The sequence below is a fragment of the Castor canadensis genome, chromosome 4 (assembly GCF_047511655.1).
Source record: "Castor canadensis chromosome 4, mCasCan1.hap1v2, whole genome shotgun sequence".
NCBI lineage: Eukaryota > Metazoa > Chordata > Mammalia > Rodentia > Castoridae > Castor > Castor canadensis.
Window position 1 is genome coordinate 125,232,382 of NC_133389.1, and position 15,806 is coordinate 125,248,187.

A 15,806-nucleotide genomic window follows, 5' to 3' on the forward strand; every position below is an offset into this window, starting at 1 on the left:
AAACATGTATCTATAAATATATAAGCACAGTTCACTTTATTAAATGGGTACAAACATGAAAACTGACCTTCATCACAGATCCAAAATCCTATAAAAATAAACTTCAAGTTAATTATTTCCTCATGCAGAAATTCTGTAGTCTTGAATACAGCCTGAAATAAGTAGGCTTTAGAAATCTTATTAAATGACATTTATTGTAAGTACCAGTTTTGATACTTTTCTTGTTTTCCTAAAAACAAACAAACAAAAAAATAAGCCTTCTCTCTTTTACTAGGATTCTTTTCAGTTTTGCTGGGACAATTTGTCTAAAAATGGGGCAGGGGATATAGCTCAGTGGTAGAGTACTTGCTTAGTATGCATGAAGGCCTGGGTTCAACCCCCAGAGCCACAGAAAATAAATAAACAAAAAAATTGTCTACAAATGAATCCTCAAAACTAGGGATCCAGCCTGGGCTACACAGTGTCTTAAAAACAGCACAAAACAAAACCCTAGGGAAGCTGGACAGAAAGGAGATGGCAAAGTCCTTCAGAAACAGGTGAGCATGATCAAGACAGCCAGGATGGCACATGTCTGTAATCCAACTACTTGGGAGGCTGACACAGGAGGATTGCAAGTTTGAGGCCAGCCTGAGATACACAGTGAGATCCTGTCTCAAAAAATAAAAATAAAAAAGGAAAGAAAGCTACCAAGCTGGCTATGGGTCCTGGGAATTTTTTCGTATTCCATAATAATCTTCTTGTCTCTAGGTTATGGAACAGAAAAATGAAAGCAAGATTTTGGAGAATTAGTATGTTTCAGTTCATACTAGCTATAAAAACTAAAACTTATTTTTTTTTAATCCTATTTCTTGAAATCCTAACTAATAAATAGTAGTCTAAAAGAAAAACAAGTTATAAGACTGGTGGAGTGGCTCAAGTGGTAGAGCGCCTGCCTAGCAAGTGTGAGGCCCTGAGTTCAAACCCCAGTGTCACACAGAAAAAAAAAGACTCCAGTTTGAAAAACAGATTATAAAATGATAAAGTAGGGTTCTAATGACTACATACATTTATTTACATGAATTAAAGTGTATATAAACCAGCTATTTTCTGTACTTGTTTTAATCTATTAATCAGCAAACAGCATGGGTCTCTGTTGTTAGTCTTTTGGATGTAGTGAGCTGAGCAACTTTTTTTTTTTAAAACAGAAGTTGAGAAAAGTAATCAATTGGAGGAACATGATACCAAGTAGTGAACAAATATATTAAAATTCGATTTTGAGAAATCTAATTCTTAATGCACACATGATATACGTACAAGTATACTGTCACTAATTCAGATATCTGTATCAAATTATTTCCCAAGCATTTCTGTACCATAATTAAAAGTGAGCTATAAGAGCATGTGTGATAACTACTGAAAATAGAAAATGCAGCATTAGTAATATAGGGTTGATGCTAAATGATGAGATGATGGAGGTTTCACGTTTTAAACTATAGAATCTAGGTATTTATGAGGAAGGTCAATGTTCTTCAGGAGGCAAAGTAGCCAAAACTTGCTCCAAAGCAGGGAGAATGTGAAGATATATGCAGAAATATAAAGAGTGCTGCATAATATTTATTTAGGAAAGTGTTCTCACACAGAGGACAATTGAGTCAATGGGCAGAAGGAAACATTTAAAACCAAGCTAGAAAATGTGCCCACCAAAGTTACAGTCAAAGTGCCACTGGACCTTCTGATTCGCTGAGACTTCTCACCATTCTTACCATTACTGTGATATTTCTTCCTTCAGGTTTAAGTAAAGGACATTTATTTTATAACTCAAACGTCACAGCAAACACAAATTTAGTGCTGTAGCTTGGGAAAAACCTGATTGTCAAAGGTTTCTCTACAAATATTCATGCCAATTCACAACATAGAAAGAGCTCAAGTTCAGTTTGCAAGATGTAAAAGTCTGGAGATCAATTTCATAGCAATGTGAACATACTTAACATCACTGAACTATATATTTTAAAATGTTAAATAGTAAATTTTATGCTGTTTTTGGCCACAATAAATTGTTCAAATACTAAAAGAAAAAAAAAGGTGGACGAGGGGCTCAAGATCCTTAACAGCACTACATTACTTTCATTGAAAAGCATGTTGCAGGAAAAATTAGCCAATACTTTTACTAAGCATAAACTCATTTCTGCAAATGAGTATCTAAAAACTACTGCATGGCTGCAAATAAAAATCTTACTTTGTACACTTGTGAGACATCAACAGTGTGTTAAATGATGTGTATACCAAAGGATTTAAATCAATTTCTATATACAACTCAGATGGTAATTTTAGACTTGTTTCCTAAAACCAAAAACCTAAAATGGGGGGTGGAGGAGCAGAAAGATGCTAACTAATCTTGTCACGACTCCTCCCTTCAGTCCCATTATTGGTGTTAAAATGACATAATAGCCATTTTCCAAAGATGTTACAGAGAAACTCTGAACTCCCTATCCAAAAATCCCTTGAAGAATGAGAAGATTGCTCCATATTGTTCACAGTCTACATTATGAAGAATTTTGCCCAGGCTGGCCCAGGATAAGAAAATTGTGTACTACCTCTTTTTTAGGAATGTCACATTATCAGTGACTTAAAGAGCTGAAGCAACAGCACCCTTGGATTCCTTACTCTTTTGCAATAGTCTAATACTTTGAAGAAAATAAAACCACTTTTATCTATGTAAATCCTTTTGAAAATTAATACTTCATTTATTAACTAGGTCCTAAATAAGCAGCTATCTATATCAAGTTATTAGATTTGGTAATCAAAGACTGGACCAGTATCACTAACTTTACTTATCATGTATAATCTTTTTTTTCCCTTACCAAATGTCACCTCTCCATTTCCACTCTTGTCAAACAATTGGAAAGCCACTATGAACATGGAATCTGGAGCACATAAAACAGATTCAAACGCCAAAAACTCTTGATAGGAGATCAACCTGGAAAAAATATAAAATTTTACTGGCTATCAATGAAAGGATAAATACCATGCATTTAATCTGCTGTTACAGTATGAACTACAGTATGAGCTACAGCTCAGGATAACCAAGTAACAGGAAGGATGGAAGAGAAAGAGGGATTATCTTTTTCTAAGCCTCTAACAAATTAATGAACAGGGGCACTAATCAATAGTTCCTAATATCACAAATAGAGAAAACCTGGTCGAAAATAATTAACCTGAACGTGACTGTGTCTCTCAACTAGAGTTTCTCAACTCCAGCATTGCTAACATTTTAAGTTGCATGACTCTTTTGTCATTGAGGTCTCCTGTGCATTATAGCATGTTTAGCAACATCCTTGTCCTCTATCTACTGGATGCCAATAACAGCTTCCAGTTGTCATAGCCAAAAATGGCTCCAGACATTGTCACATGTGTGCTGTAAAAAAAAAAAAAATTGTTCCCAGTGAGAACCACTGATACAGAACTAATCACCAATTTAGAGAAAATGTGATGGACAAAAGGGACATGTTAACCACTACCACAGAAATGTAGACTATAGCAAACTACAGGACAAATATTCTAAAGTTGTAAGAGGATAAATTTTTAAAAAGATATGAAGGGCATGGTGATTCTTGCGTGTAATCCTAGCAATGGGGATGCAGAAGCAGGATCACTAGCTTGGAATACATAGCAAGCTCCAGGCCAGGCTGGGGTATATAATGAGACCTATTTCCAAAACCAAAAAAGAGTTCTGATCTTTAAGAAATATATACTGAGACATTTACAGATGAATTAAGTCATCTGGAGCCTGCTGCAAAATAATTCAGGAAGTATAAATGATATAAATTTAATAATTATCTTGGTAATTATTAAAAGTGGATGATTAGTATACAGAATTCAATATATTTTTCTTTGTGTTATACATGTTTGAAATGTCATTATTAAAAATTTTTAATAAAATTTCGAAACAAAAGGTAAAGACTCACATTTCTGGTTTTCTAGAACTTAGTCCTAAAATATATACTTAGGGTTGTGAAATTAACCCGTAGCCAAAACTACAAAGAAACAGCCTTCATGACGATATGGAGCCAGCATACATTAGTTTAGAATCATGTTCAATAGCAAACTTGCCACAGATTCCAATACCATTTTTCTGTTATTCATAAGGGGCCAGTGCCCAAGTAGCAGCATTATAAAAATGTTTCATAGGCATATAGATATGCATACTGAGAATTCTATTTTTCCTCTTCACACTGAAATGACAGAAAGATATACTATAGAAAATTCTTGTACTAATTAACACATTTTGAAATATAGAGAAAAGTAAACATTGAACAATTATGGAATGATTACTTTCTTAGGAAAAATTAAAGATTAAAAATTAAAAATTGAAGATGAAAAAATACCTGAAAAAGAAAAACAGGCTATTTTGAAATTAGTATGTTAACAAGTAATAAAAAATTTTAAACTCATGATCTCCTAAAATGTGTCTCCTAATATTGCCGCACTCATGGTCAACAGCCACAACTGGCAATGGCCTACTAACCAGTGTCCTGAATTGTTCTGGCCCTCTTCCAACCCATTCTTCAAATTGTAGACACAGGGATTTCTAAATCTTTTGTTGTTGTTGTTGTTTTGCGGTACTGGGGTTTGAACTCAGGGCCTACACCTTGAGCCACTCCACCAGCCCTTTTTTGGGGAGGTTTTTTTCAAGATAGGGTCTGAGAACTATTTGACTGGACTGGCTTTGAAATGAGATGCTCCTGATCTCTGCCTCCTGAGTAGCTGGGATTACAGGTGTGAGCCTGTAAAATGTTAAAAAAAAAAAAAAAAAAAAGTTTTAAAGAAAAAAACAAAAACCAGCTTTGAGATTTAATTCACTTATAAAACAACTTACCCATTCAAAGCACGCAATCCAATAATCCTTAGTATTATCAGAATTGTGCAACCATCATCATAATCAACTTTAGGACATTATCACATAAAAAGGGAACTCCATAATCATTAGTAGTCATTCCCATTTCTCTCCTCTCCCCTACCTTTCTTCTCCCTGGAAGCTCTTGGCAATCAATAATCTGCTTTCTACTTCTATATATTTGCCAATTCTAGATAAATTTTTTTAAGTATTCCTCCTATTTAATTGTAATTACATATCCTTTGATCAACATTTCCCAACCTCCCCCCCTCCAAGTGGTCACTTTTAGTAACTTATCATTCTATTTTATACATGTATGAGATCAACTCTTTTAGATTCCACACATGAATAAAAACCCTGCTAATCAGAGGAATCTTTTTAAATGCAAATCTGATCAGGTCACTTTTCTACTTAAAAACCCTTAACTATTCAGTACTCATTCTTAAGGTACAGTGACCAGATGAACCACTTAACTATTAGTAGTATCTGTTTTTATGCTCATGTGGCCTGGTCTAGATAACAAGTTCAGAGGAATCTGTAAGCTAAAGGAATAGACCTGGTCTTTAATGTGGATTGTGGACCCACAGGATCTGATCCCTGCATCTCTCCCCCTTGTTCCTATACTCCACCACACTCACTCTCAGCAATCAGAACAATCCACACTCTTTCCACTCATGGCCATTACTCAGCAATTCATTCTCCTTGGAATGATCCCACCATCTCCAAAATTATGCCCAGTCAATTTGTACCAAATTCTTACACAGCTCAGCTCAAGTATCATTTCCTCAACAAAAGCATGGAACCGCAAGGTGACATCACAGGGCTCATCATATACCCTTGCAGCAGCACACTGTACTTTTTCAGTATCCTTTGTACAATTCTTATTAAAATAATTATGTGATCTACTGTTTAAAGTTTAAGCCCCAAAACTTACCTATCTCAAGATGCTAGGCTTTTCTTAGAGGACAGGCTTGATTCAGGGTAAGAATTCATAAATGATCAAACTTAATTTAGAATATATTTGTAGAGAAACATATTTCCTGATACAGTACTAGAAAATGACTTTACATTTTACATTTCATCTTATGCCTCTATTCACCTAAAACATATTATATATTCAAGACTACATTTTCTATTACTTTGAAATATGTTTAAATTATAAAGGTTACATTATGTCCAAAGCAATGATGTATATCATGTCTTTGCCCTTTACTAAGGGAAAAGTTTCAAGAGACTGAAGACTATAATCTCATAAATTAGCTAAAGAACCTTAAGTGAAATTGTTTGAGGGCCTACTGAATCCTTTGGAGGAACAATTCAGTAATCAAAAATTGCTTCTCAGTACACTACACCTAAAGACTGGCAAAAAGCAAGAGCACACAAGGGAGGGGTGAGGATAGGTAAGACACCTAAAAAATTAGCTAGCATTTGTTGCCCTTAATGCAGAGAAACTAAAGCAGATACCTTAAAAGTAACTGAGGCCAATAGGAGAAGGGGACCAGGAACTAGAGAAAAGGTGAGATCAAAAAGAATTAACCTAGAAGGTAACACACACGCACAGGAAATTAATGTGAGTCAATGCCCTGTATAGCTATCCTTATCTCAACCAGCAAAAACCCTTGTTCCTTCCTATTATTGCTTATACTCTCTCTTCAGCAAAATTAGAGATAAGGGCAAAATAGTTTCTGCCGGGTATTGAGGGGTTGGGGGGGAGAGGGAGGGGACAGAGTGGGTGGTAAGGGAGGGGGTGGGGGCAGGGGGGAGAAATGACCCAAGCCTTGTATGCACATATGAATAAAACAATAATAAAAAAAACTAGACAGTATTGTTATCATTACACAAATTTTAGAGAAGTAAAAACAAATGAAGTCTCAACATATCAGGTATCATCACAACTACCCACAATTCCTGAAAAGCAATGTGTAGGGCTGAGAATGCATGTGCTAAAAGCATACACAAGGCCCTTGATTAGCAGTAAAGAGAAAAAAAGGAGGAGAGGAAGGGGGGAAGGAAAGAGGAAGGGATGGAGACAAAGAAGAAGGGAGGAAGGGAGGAAGGGAAGGGAAGGAAATGAAGGAAGGAAGGAAGACAGACAGGAAGGAAGGAAGACAGGCAGGCAGGAAGGAAGACAGGCAGGAGGGAAGGAGAAAGAATAATGAGTAATATGCATTTTAAGTTTTGAATGAGACTAAAGATCAATGATATGATGTCACTTATTTTGTTTTTTGGCAGCACTGGGGTTTGAACTCAGGACTTCATGTTTACAAAGCAGGTGCTCTACTTTTGAGACACACCTATATCCTGTATGGTATCATTTGGAAGTATAAAAATACATAACACAAATATTAAGCAGGAGTTGAGAAGACCTTCACTTTCTGTATATTTTTGAGCTGGTAGAGTAGTTCAGGTGGTAGAGCACCTGCCTAGCAGGCGTGAAGCCCTAAATTCAAACCCCAGTACCACAAAAAAAAAGAAAAAAAGATATTAGGTTTTTTTTTTTGAAAGTTTCAAATTTTTATAATGAATTACCAGCATTTTCTTCTAAGAGAACTTTTAAAATAAAACTTTAAAAAAATTAGGCAATTTTTCCAAAAACCAGTTTTCAGAACTGAACACCAAAAATATAACTATCCTGAAATACAGACTATGTAGCTTAAAAACATATTTCCTGCTCAGCAGTAAAATACTCTGTATTTATGAGAAGAAATCAAAGACTATTTCCTTATCTAGCTAAGGTCATAAACTGTCATGTAGCATACTGAATTTGGCTCACAGACATATTTTCTTTGGCATGCAAAGAAACTATTTTTTCAGCTATATTAGTTGCCAACATTAGGAAATCCTAACATTTCATATGAGTTTCTCTTGACAAACTGCAAGCTTAGGCAACATAAGGTTTTTGGTCCCAAGTAGTACCAGAAGTCCTTTGGAGCCAAAGCAGAAACTGCCTCTTTTAGAGAGATGACAAGGGCTAACAGCTAACTTCAGACCATTATAGATTTGTGATTCTTGCATAGGTTTCCAACTATGCAACATGCAGCCTCTTGTTTCAAATACAAAGTCTATGGAAGTTACTAAATATTTTGTGTATCAGCATATTCAAAAAGGCAAATTTTATTAAAAAATGTATTTATCTTGTATCTTTGAATAATTTATGAATGTGGTATTTTTAAAAACCAGAACTTCAAAGGTTAAGTCACAGTCCCACAAATACTACTCAGCCAATGGCTTTTATTTTTAGACAATCCATGAGGCTATTTACACCATCCAAGGATGCTTTTACATGGCTCTCTACAGCAAGCATCTATATCAAAACACTTCTGCTTCTTTTCTTTCACTATCTACTGGGTGACAGGAGATGGGGAGGAAGAAAGAGAACAGTTTAAATGCTAGGAAAGAGATTATATGCAGAGAAAACCTATGTACAAAAGAGCATAGTATTGACCACTCTTAAACCACCTTTTTCCCACACAATTAACCAAATAACTTAAACTTTGTGTGTGTGTGTGTGTGTGTGTGTGTGTGTGTGTGTGTGTGTGTTCTACTCACTCACTTGGCTTTACTTGGTCCTGGGTGATTGATTATAAGTAATACTTTATGCTGCCATTTCAAGTTTCGCATCTACAGGACTCATTATCATCATCATCAAAAAAACCCAAAAAAACCTATAATAGAATTTATTAGTTCTGGAAGAAAAGTACCAACTTTTTTGAAACTTTCATCATTATCATGAGTAGTGGAGAACAAGAGAGAAAAGAGATTATATGTTTTTAAAAATGATTATAAGAGAGCTGATACAGAGTTCCTGACCAGCAAAGTGAAAGGTCCTGGGTTCAATCCCCAGAATTGAAAAGAGATTAAGTTGGAGGTGGGGGGTGGGGGCAGCAGGGAAACACTAATTCTACAATACTGAGAAAGTCAATCAACCTCTCTGGGCCTAATTTTCCTGAACTGTTGAACTGTTAAATAAGGAAAGATTGTTTGAATAAGACAAACATTACCAAAGCCTTGCATTCTGTTGAATTAAAATTATTTAAAAACCTTTAACTATAATACTTGGCCTTTTTGAAGTCATAGACCTTTTTTTCAGTTATTCAAGGTTCACTGAATTTTTATCTTTTTTTAACTGAATTAAAAATTTTTATAGTACACAGGGGATTCCACTGTGATAATTTCATAGATGTGTACAGTATACTTTGATAAGTTCACCCTGCCTATTATGTTCCCTTAACCCCTCTCTTGCTCCTTTCTTTTTCAAACAGTATTTGGTGAGTTTCATTATGCTATCCTCATATAGTTAAATATATATAAAATATATCATATGATAGATATATACATCATACATAAGATGTTTACACTATCTATACATATGCTTCAATCTTCATCCCCCAGGACCCTCTGCTTTCCCCCAACCCTTTCCACTTATTCCTCATCCAGACAGTTCCCTGTAGCAGGCAGGAGAATCTGAAGAAAACTCAGACTAGGCCTGAATTCTGATAAAGTAGCAGGGAGGTAGGGATGGCATAGCAGAGAGATAAAACCTGAGGAATCTGAATGTGGAGAAGGTCACGTAGCACTGGGGAGGGGAAAAGTTACCTAGCATTAGAGTAAAGTAGCCTATAGAATTGAATATAACCATATATGGATTAGACCTTGCTTTTTGCTTCTGTAACCTTGCAAGGGTATATAAGGTGAGACCCCTTTGTTCTCAGGGCTCAGCCTTTGGACACGAGTCTGCTGGGTCTGTGCCAGCACAATACAACGTTGCTTCCTGCTAAACTGCCTCAGTGTCCCGTAACTCAACTTGAGATTCCCACAACATTTCTTGGGGGATCGTAGGCTAGAATTGTGGAGACAGTGATTTATCACCTCCCTTGTCACTTGGGTGTATCCCCCAACCACCAGGAGAAGATCCTACCAGGTGCCAATAGACAGCTTGATCAGGAGGGGGATTCATCCTCCTGGCAAGTCAGGTTGAAGGCCTCTGATGCACAATGGAACCAGTGAAGCCCAGGGACCAGCGAGGGGAGGGGAGCAGTGCCCACGAGACTGTAAAGAACCCAGGTTCGAATTCAGGCCTGCCTCAGGAGGCAGAACGGGAGACTGATCACTTCCCAGGGACCCTCCCCCCCATAGTAACCCTATCTGGGATGAAACCAGGTTTCTCAGGTTTAGGAAGTAGGGCAAAAGTGTGCAGAACCTCTGAATTAGGGAGGTTGAGCTTTTCCCAGGAAATAGCCACAACCAAGGTTAAGGGATGCATGACAAAAAATTTAGGTCCAAAGAGGGAAACTCCCAAGAGAACAGATGCATCATCCATGATTCCACCAGATAGCCATCTGAGTATAATTTTAAAGTTTTTTCTTTTTTTGAAAATGTACACTAATTTTGTGTGTGTCAATTTGTTTACAACATTGGCAAAATTTAATTGGCTCCTGGAATTCCAGCTCATCTCATGCATGCTTATGTTGACATTTTTTCTGGCATGCTTAATTTATAAAACTTTTGTGTGTGTGTGTATGTGTAAGCATCTTCAAAATGGTTCTTAACTGCTGTTATAGGTTAATGTGATACTCAAGGTAACAAAAAAACCAGGGTGTTTGTTTTAAAGATCTCTGTTATAAACTGCTTAGGCTTTTTACACATAAATATGTAAAATCTTGAGGATGGTTCTTATTATAGAGTCAATGTAAAAAATTATTACTCTTTTCTGCTACTTTTAAGAAAACAGGTTTTCAAACTTATTTCAATCAGGTCTCACTAGAATGCAGGCATTCAGGGGTTAACACAATACCTCAGAACAGAGGAGAAAGGAAAAAAAAAAGAAAGAAATGATTAAGCTGAGTAAAATCTAATTACACTAAAGGTTTTATAAGGTCAAAATTTAATATGCTGATGTTAAACTAAAACTTAATTCTCTAAGCTCATAACAACAAGGCTATTTTAAAAATATTGTATTGTTCTTGATAACATTTATTAAAAAAAACCTCTTAAAATGGTTTAAAAAAAAATTCAAAAAGGAGCACTACACAGGAGGTCAAGACCTCCAGTTTTTATCGGAGTCAACAGACTATAGGTGTTAGTCCTACTCCTTCCACATGTCAGGTGAAGAGAATTTTTGGCCTGGGATGGCCAGATTGAGCCTGTTATTTTAGGGGGGCTCCACTGACTACAGGTTGGTGGGATCCTGCTGTATGTCATAAGCCATCTGTGAATGTCAACAATCTGGGATGTAATCCCTTATCAACATCTGAGCAATGATTCTTGGCCATTAGGTTTCCTAACTCCACACTTAGTCCCCATAAATATTTACCTGTGTTCTCTGGTAATTTTTGTTGGGGTTTTGACTACTAAGATAACTGAGTCATGTTCATTTAAGAGTTGGTTTTTGTAAAATTTTCTAGATGACTTCATGGTTAAACAACTGTTGTCTTGTACAATTCAAATGCAGTTGATATCATATATCTGTGACTGGGCTATTTGGGATAAATGACACTGTGCCCCAACAACAACAACTGATCAGAAAATCTAAGGCTTTACTTCAAGAGCAACAACCAAACTAATATGCATATATAACCTCTATAGAGCTGTGATGCTGTTGCTAGTTCCTGTATACTAAATATATTTATGTTTTTCAAGTATATCAAGCCTTCTAAAATACAAAATTTAGATAAACACGGTAACACAAAGTTAGTAGTACTGATATACTGTTGTGTTAGTTGCTAAATTGTCCATCAAAATTTTAACCATGCCTCTTTAAAGTTTTTGTCTTTACAGTTCTGGTTCATCTGGGGCATTTACAATCAAGTCCATAAAAAAAATGATTCTATTAAGTACTTACCTGTCAACCAGGTTAGCTTTTTAGACATCTGCTTTTGTTAGATTTTGTTTTGTATTGTCCTTGTCTAAAAGCCCATTGCCTAAGGGCGACTCCTTCGAAGCCTCTTTGTTGCTTAAATTTGGCCAAAAGGGTCTAGTTGGCATTGACTCCCACCTGATCTGCTGGTTATTTCCCCCCCACCACCACCCCACCCCCAATGTGGGACCAAAACCAACCAAACAAAATCCAAGAAAGAGCAAATCCTCACAATGAAGAAAACGACCAATCAAGAAAAGATCTTCAGTCTATGGCCATACCACCCTGAATGAGCCCCATCTCATCTGGTCTCAGAAGCTAAGCAAGGTCAGCCTGATTAGTACTTGGATGGGAGACAGATCTTCAGAAGAGACCGCTCGGAGACAAGCAGTTTGGTGACAAGGGGGAAATGCCATCAAAGAGTTCAAATGGAGTCACTCGTGCCAGACCTCTCAAAAATAACCAAGGCCTAGAGGACTGAAAAAATGATTCATATACATGTTTGGCTATTTGGCATTAAAGCCCTTCCAGACACAAACTGATTTTTTTAGACAGGGTCTTCCACTTAAATAGAGACAAAATGACTATTTTTACTGGCTCTAAACATGTCCTTTGATACTTGAAGATGGTGGTTTTAACTTTTTTAAAACAACACATTTTCTTGGACATATGTATCGATAATATATTGTTGCCATGGTAATTCTACTCAGTTAAAAACAAAAACAAAAGACATTGTCTGGGTAAAAGAATAAAATGAAATGTCTAACTATAAAAACCCCATTGGAGGGGCCCTTTTGTTGATATCTTGTCTACTCCCAGTAACAGAGATTGCTCCTTGGATCTACCACAGTCAAGTCAAGCCAGCTTCTCTTGAGTGGGAATGCATTCCCCAATCCAGCTTCACTGTGTAGGATCACCCTCCAGAACCGAATCTGAGCACCCTCCCTCAGCAGGACTCCACTTCCCAGGAAACAACTGGGGATCATGAAGGGTGGGATGACAGCCCTGCTCTAGTCACCCCCAGACTGACTAGTCTATGCACAGCAGAAGCTTGAGGAGTTGACTCTCCAATTGGACAAACGGACTGTTTTCCATACCAGTGATTTCACTATAATGCATTATCACCCCTTGTCTTTATCTGTTACTATAGTTCTCACCCTAGTCTTCACCATAGGTTTGGCAAAAACTGCCCCCCGCCAACTGGACCCACAGCCAAAGGTTTTTATTAGCTCTCTTCTACCTCTTGTGGGCAGGATGCATAATTACTATTTATTGTTACTGATGTGGTTTCCCTTCCTGGCCACAGAGCCCTCCTCCTGTGACCTATGTATGCATACTTCTCGGGCAGGAAGTGTTGTAACTAGGACTTTGCTTTTCCATACTTACTATTCCTGTGCAGGCTCTGTCATGGGGTCATGCACTCACAACCATACTACCTATCTAGTGTGCTCCCATGGAAATCAGCATATCTACTTCAACCCTACCTACCGCCCTCAAGAGCAATGGTTAGAGATCAAGAGCATCCGCAACCCTGGGAACCTCGTCAACCACACCCAGGTGTTTAGTCCTGATAACCAGTGTCCATGTTCTTTAATGCATAGCAGCCATAGACCAAAGTGAGTGTGGAGGTATAGGCTGTGGCTATGGAGATCTAGCTTGGAAAGGAGCCTATACATCAAATGATAAGTATATGGGCTAGGGAGACAACTCTTGGCCATGTGATGATGTGGGTTCTTATTTTTTTTTTTTTTTTTCATTTTTCTTTTATTATTCATATGTGCTGGGTTCTTATTATTACCTTTATTGTGGTTGTGTTTCATGGGCCACACGACAAAGGGCAAAATACGTAGCCCTCCTACCCTAACTGCACCCCTGGCACCTGTAACCCTGTAAATTTCACTGTACTTAAGCCATCTGATTGGACACGGGGACATGTAATTAGTATAAGGATAGGCAAAAAGTGCCTTGACCCTGGGACTCTAATGCACCTCAGATTAGTAACTGATACCCATGAGAGTTTCTCATACCAAGTTTTTCACTCCTTTTATGAGGAGATGAGGAGTGAATTTTCTATCTTTACCAAGGCCAAAAACTTGTTCCTCTAGTTGGCTGAGTCTATACCCCAGACACTGAAAGTCTCTGTGTGCTACGTTTCGGGTGGGACAAACATAGGAGACCACTGGCCTTGGGAAGCAAGGGAGCTGGACCCACAGAAGCCTTTTAATGAGACTGTCTTCCCAAAACACAGGCAAGTCATCTGGCTCCTGAAGACTTCTATCATTGGAAATTATTGTATCTCCCACCCAGAAGATACAATCTTGGTGGGGGATTTAACTTGTTTAGGACAGAAGTTTTACAATGACACTGCCCAAGAGACCCAATGGTGGGGAGCGCCAAACCACACAGAACCCCAGCCCCACCCACTGGCCAGCTTCTTTAATTTCAGGAAGGCTTGGGACAATCTTACTTGGTGGGCGCCTGGAGGCTGTATAGGACCTGTGGGAAACAAGCTTACACATGCTACCCAGTACCTCATCTGGATCTTGTGTGCTAGGTTCAATGAGTCCATCCTTTTTGTTGTTTCCCCTCAGACAAAGTAAAAAAAATGGGGAGTCCCCATATATGAAGAAAGATTAAGTAGACAAAGACGGGGTGCCTTACAAATTGGCAATTGGAAAGATGACGAATGGCTTCCTGAGCAAACCATCTAGTACTACGGTCCTGCCACTTGGGCAGAAGATCGGCCCTGGGGCTATTGCAAAACCACATCATCAAGCTGCAGGCTGTTGTTGAAATTGCAACTAATGAAACAGCCAGAGCTCTCAATTTGCTGGCAAAAAAAAGCACTAAAATGCACAATGCCATCTATCAAGACCACTTGGCTTTAGACTATTTGCTGGTTTATGAGGGAGGAGTTTGTGGAAAATTTAACCTAAACAACTGCTGCTTACAGATTAATGATGAAGGAAAGGTCATAAAAGAAACCACAGGCAGAATGAGAAAGCTTACCCAGGTAAGGAGGATGGGATCCCTATGACCTGTTTGGAGCATGGTTCTCTGCCTTGGGTGGAATCAAAACCCTGATAGGGACAATAGACCTAGTCCTGGTAGCATGCTTAATACTGCCCTGCCTGGTTCCCCTGGCATTGCAATCTATCAGGACTATTAGGGGGCCATTATTGAAAAAAAGAAAACAAATAAACAAACAAACAAAAATGGCCGTACATGTAATGATGCTATGGAAATACAAACCCCTAGATCAAGATCATGCTCTTTGACCTTAGGTGGAGCCAAGCATCAAACAGGGGAATAATGTAGCAGGCATGAGGATCAAAAAAAAAAACAAACTAGGCCTAAGTTCTGACAAAGTAGCAGGGAGGTAGGGATGGCATAGCAGAGATAAAGCCTGAGGAATCTGAATGTGAAAGAGGGTCACATAGCACTGGGGAGGGGCAAAGTTACCTAAGCACTAGAGTAAAGTAGCCTATAGAATTGAATATAACCATATATGGATTAGACCTTGCTTTTTGCTTCTGTAACCTTGCAAGGGTATATAAGGTGAGACCCCTTTGTTCTATCTTTGGACATGAGTCCACTGGGTCTGTACCGGCAAATAAAATGTGGCTTCCTGCTAAACTGCCTCAGTGTCCTGTATCTCAGCTTCAGATTCCTGCAACACACCTTTTACATTCAGTTCCATTATCATCATCATCATTTTAGGTGTAGATTTTGCATACGAGCACGTGCTATTTGGCTTTTTGAGCTTAGCTTATCTCACTCAATTTGATGATTTCCATTCCATCCATTTTCCTGCAAACGACATAATTTCATTCTTCTTTATGGATGAATAATACTCCATTGTGTATATATACACTACATTTTCTTTATCCATTCATTGGTCATTGGGCACCTCTGATTTCACAGTTTGGCTATTATGAATAGTGCTGTAGTCAGAGATCTTTTTGAAAACCTGAAATTTCTCCCCAGGAAATCCACTCATTTTGCATTATATTTAGGAAGTTCAAGAACCTCTGAAATCTATGTATTCATAGAAAATTCCATGTTTCTCTGCATCTA

At 37.8% G+C, this 15,806-nt stretch overlaps 1 protein-coding gene across 3 annotated transcripts in view; it reads right to left on the reverse strand.

Moving 5' to 3' along the window:
* Positions 1-15,806, reverse strand: part of Slc25a12 (solute carrier family 25 member 12) — a 190,227-nt gene that overhangs the window by 53,776 nt on the left and 120,645 nt on the right. For all 3 annotated transcript variants that reach the window (XM_074071102.1, XM_074071101.1, XM_074071104.1), the window contains one exon: positions 2,841-2,956. In XM_074071102.1, the coding sequence (XP_073927203.1) occupies positions 2,841-2,956 (116 nt within the window). Of the gene's footprint in view, positions 1-2,840; positions 2,957-15,806 lie in introns of those variants that run through there.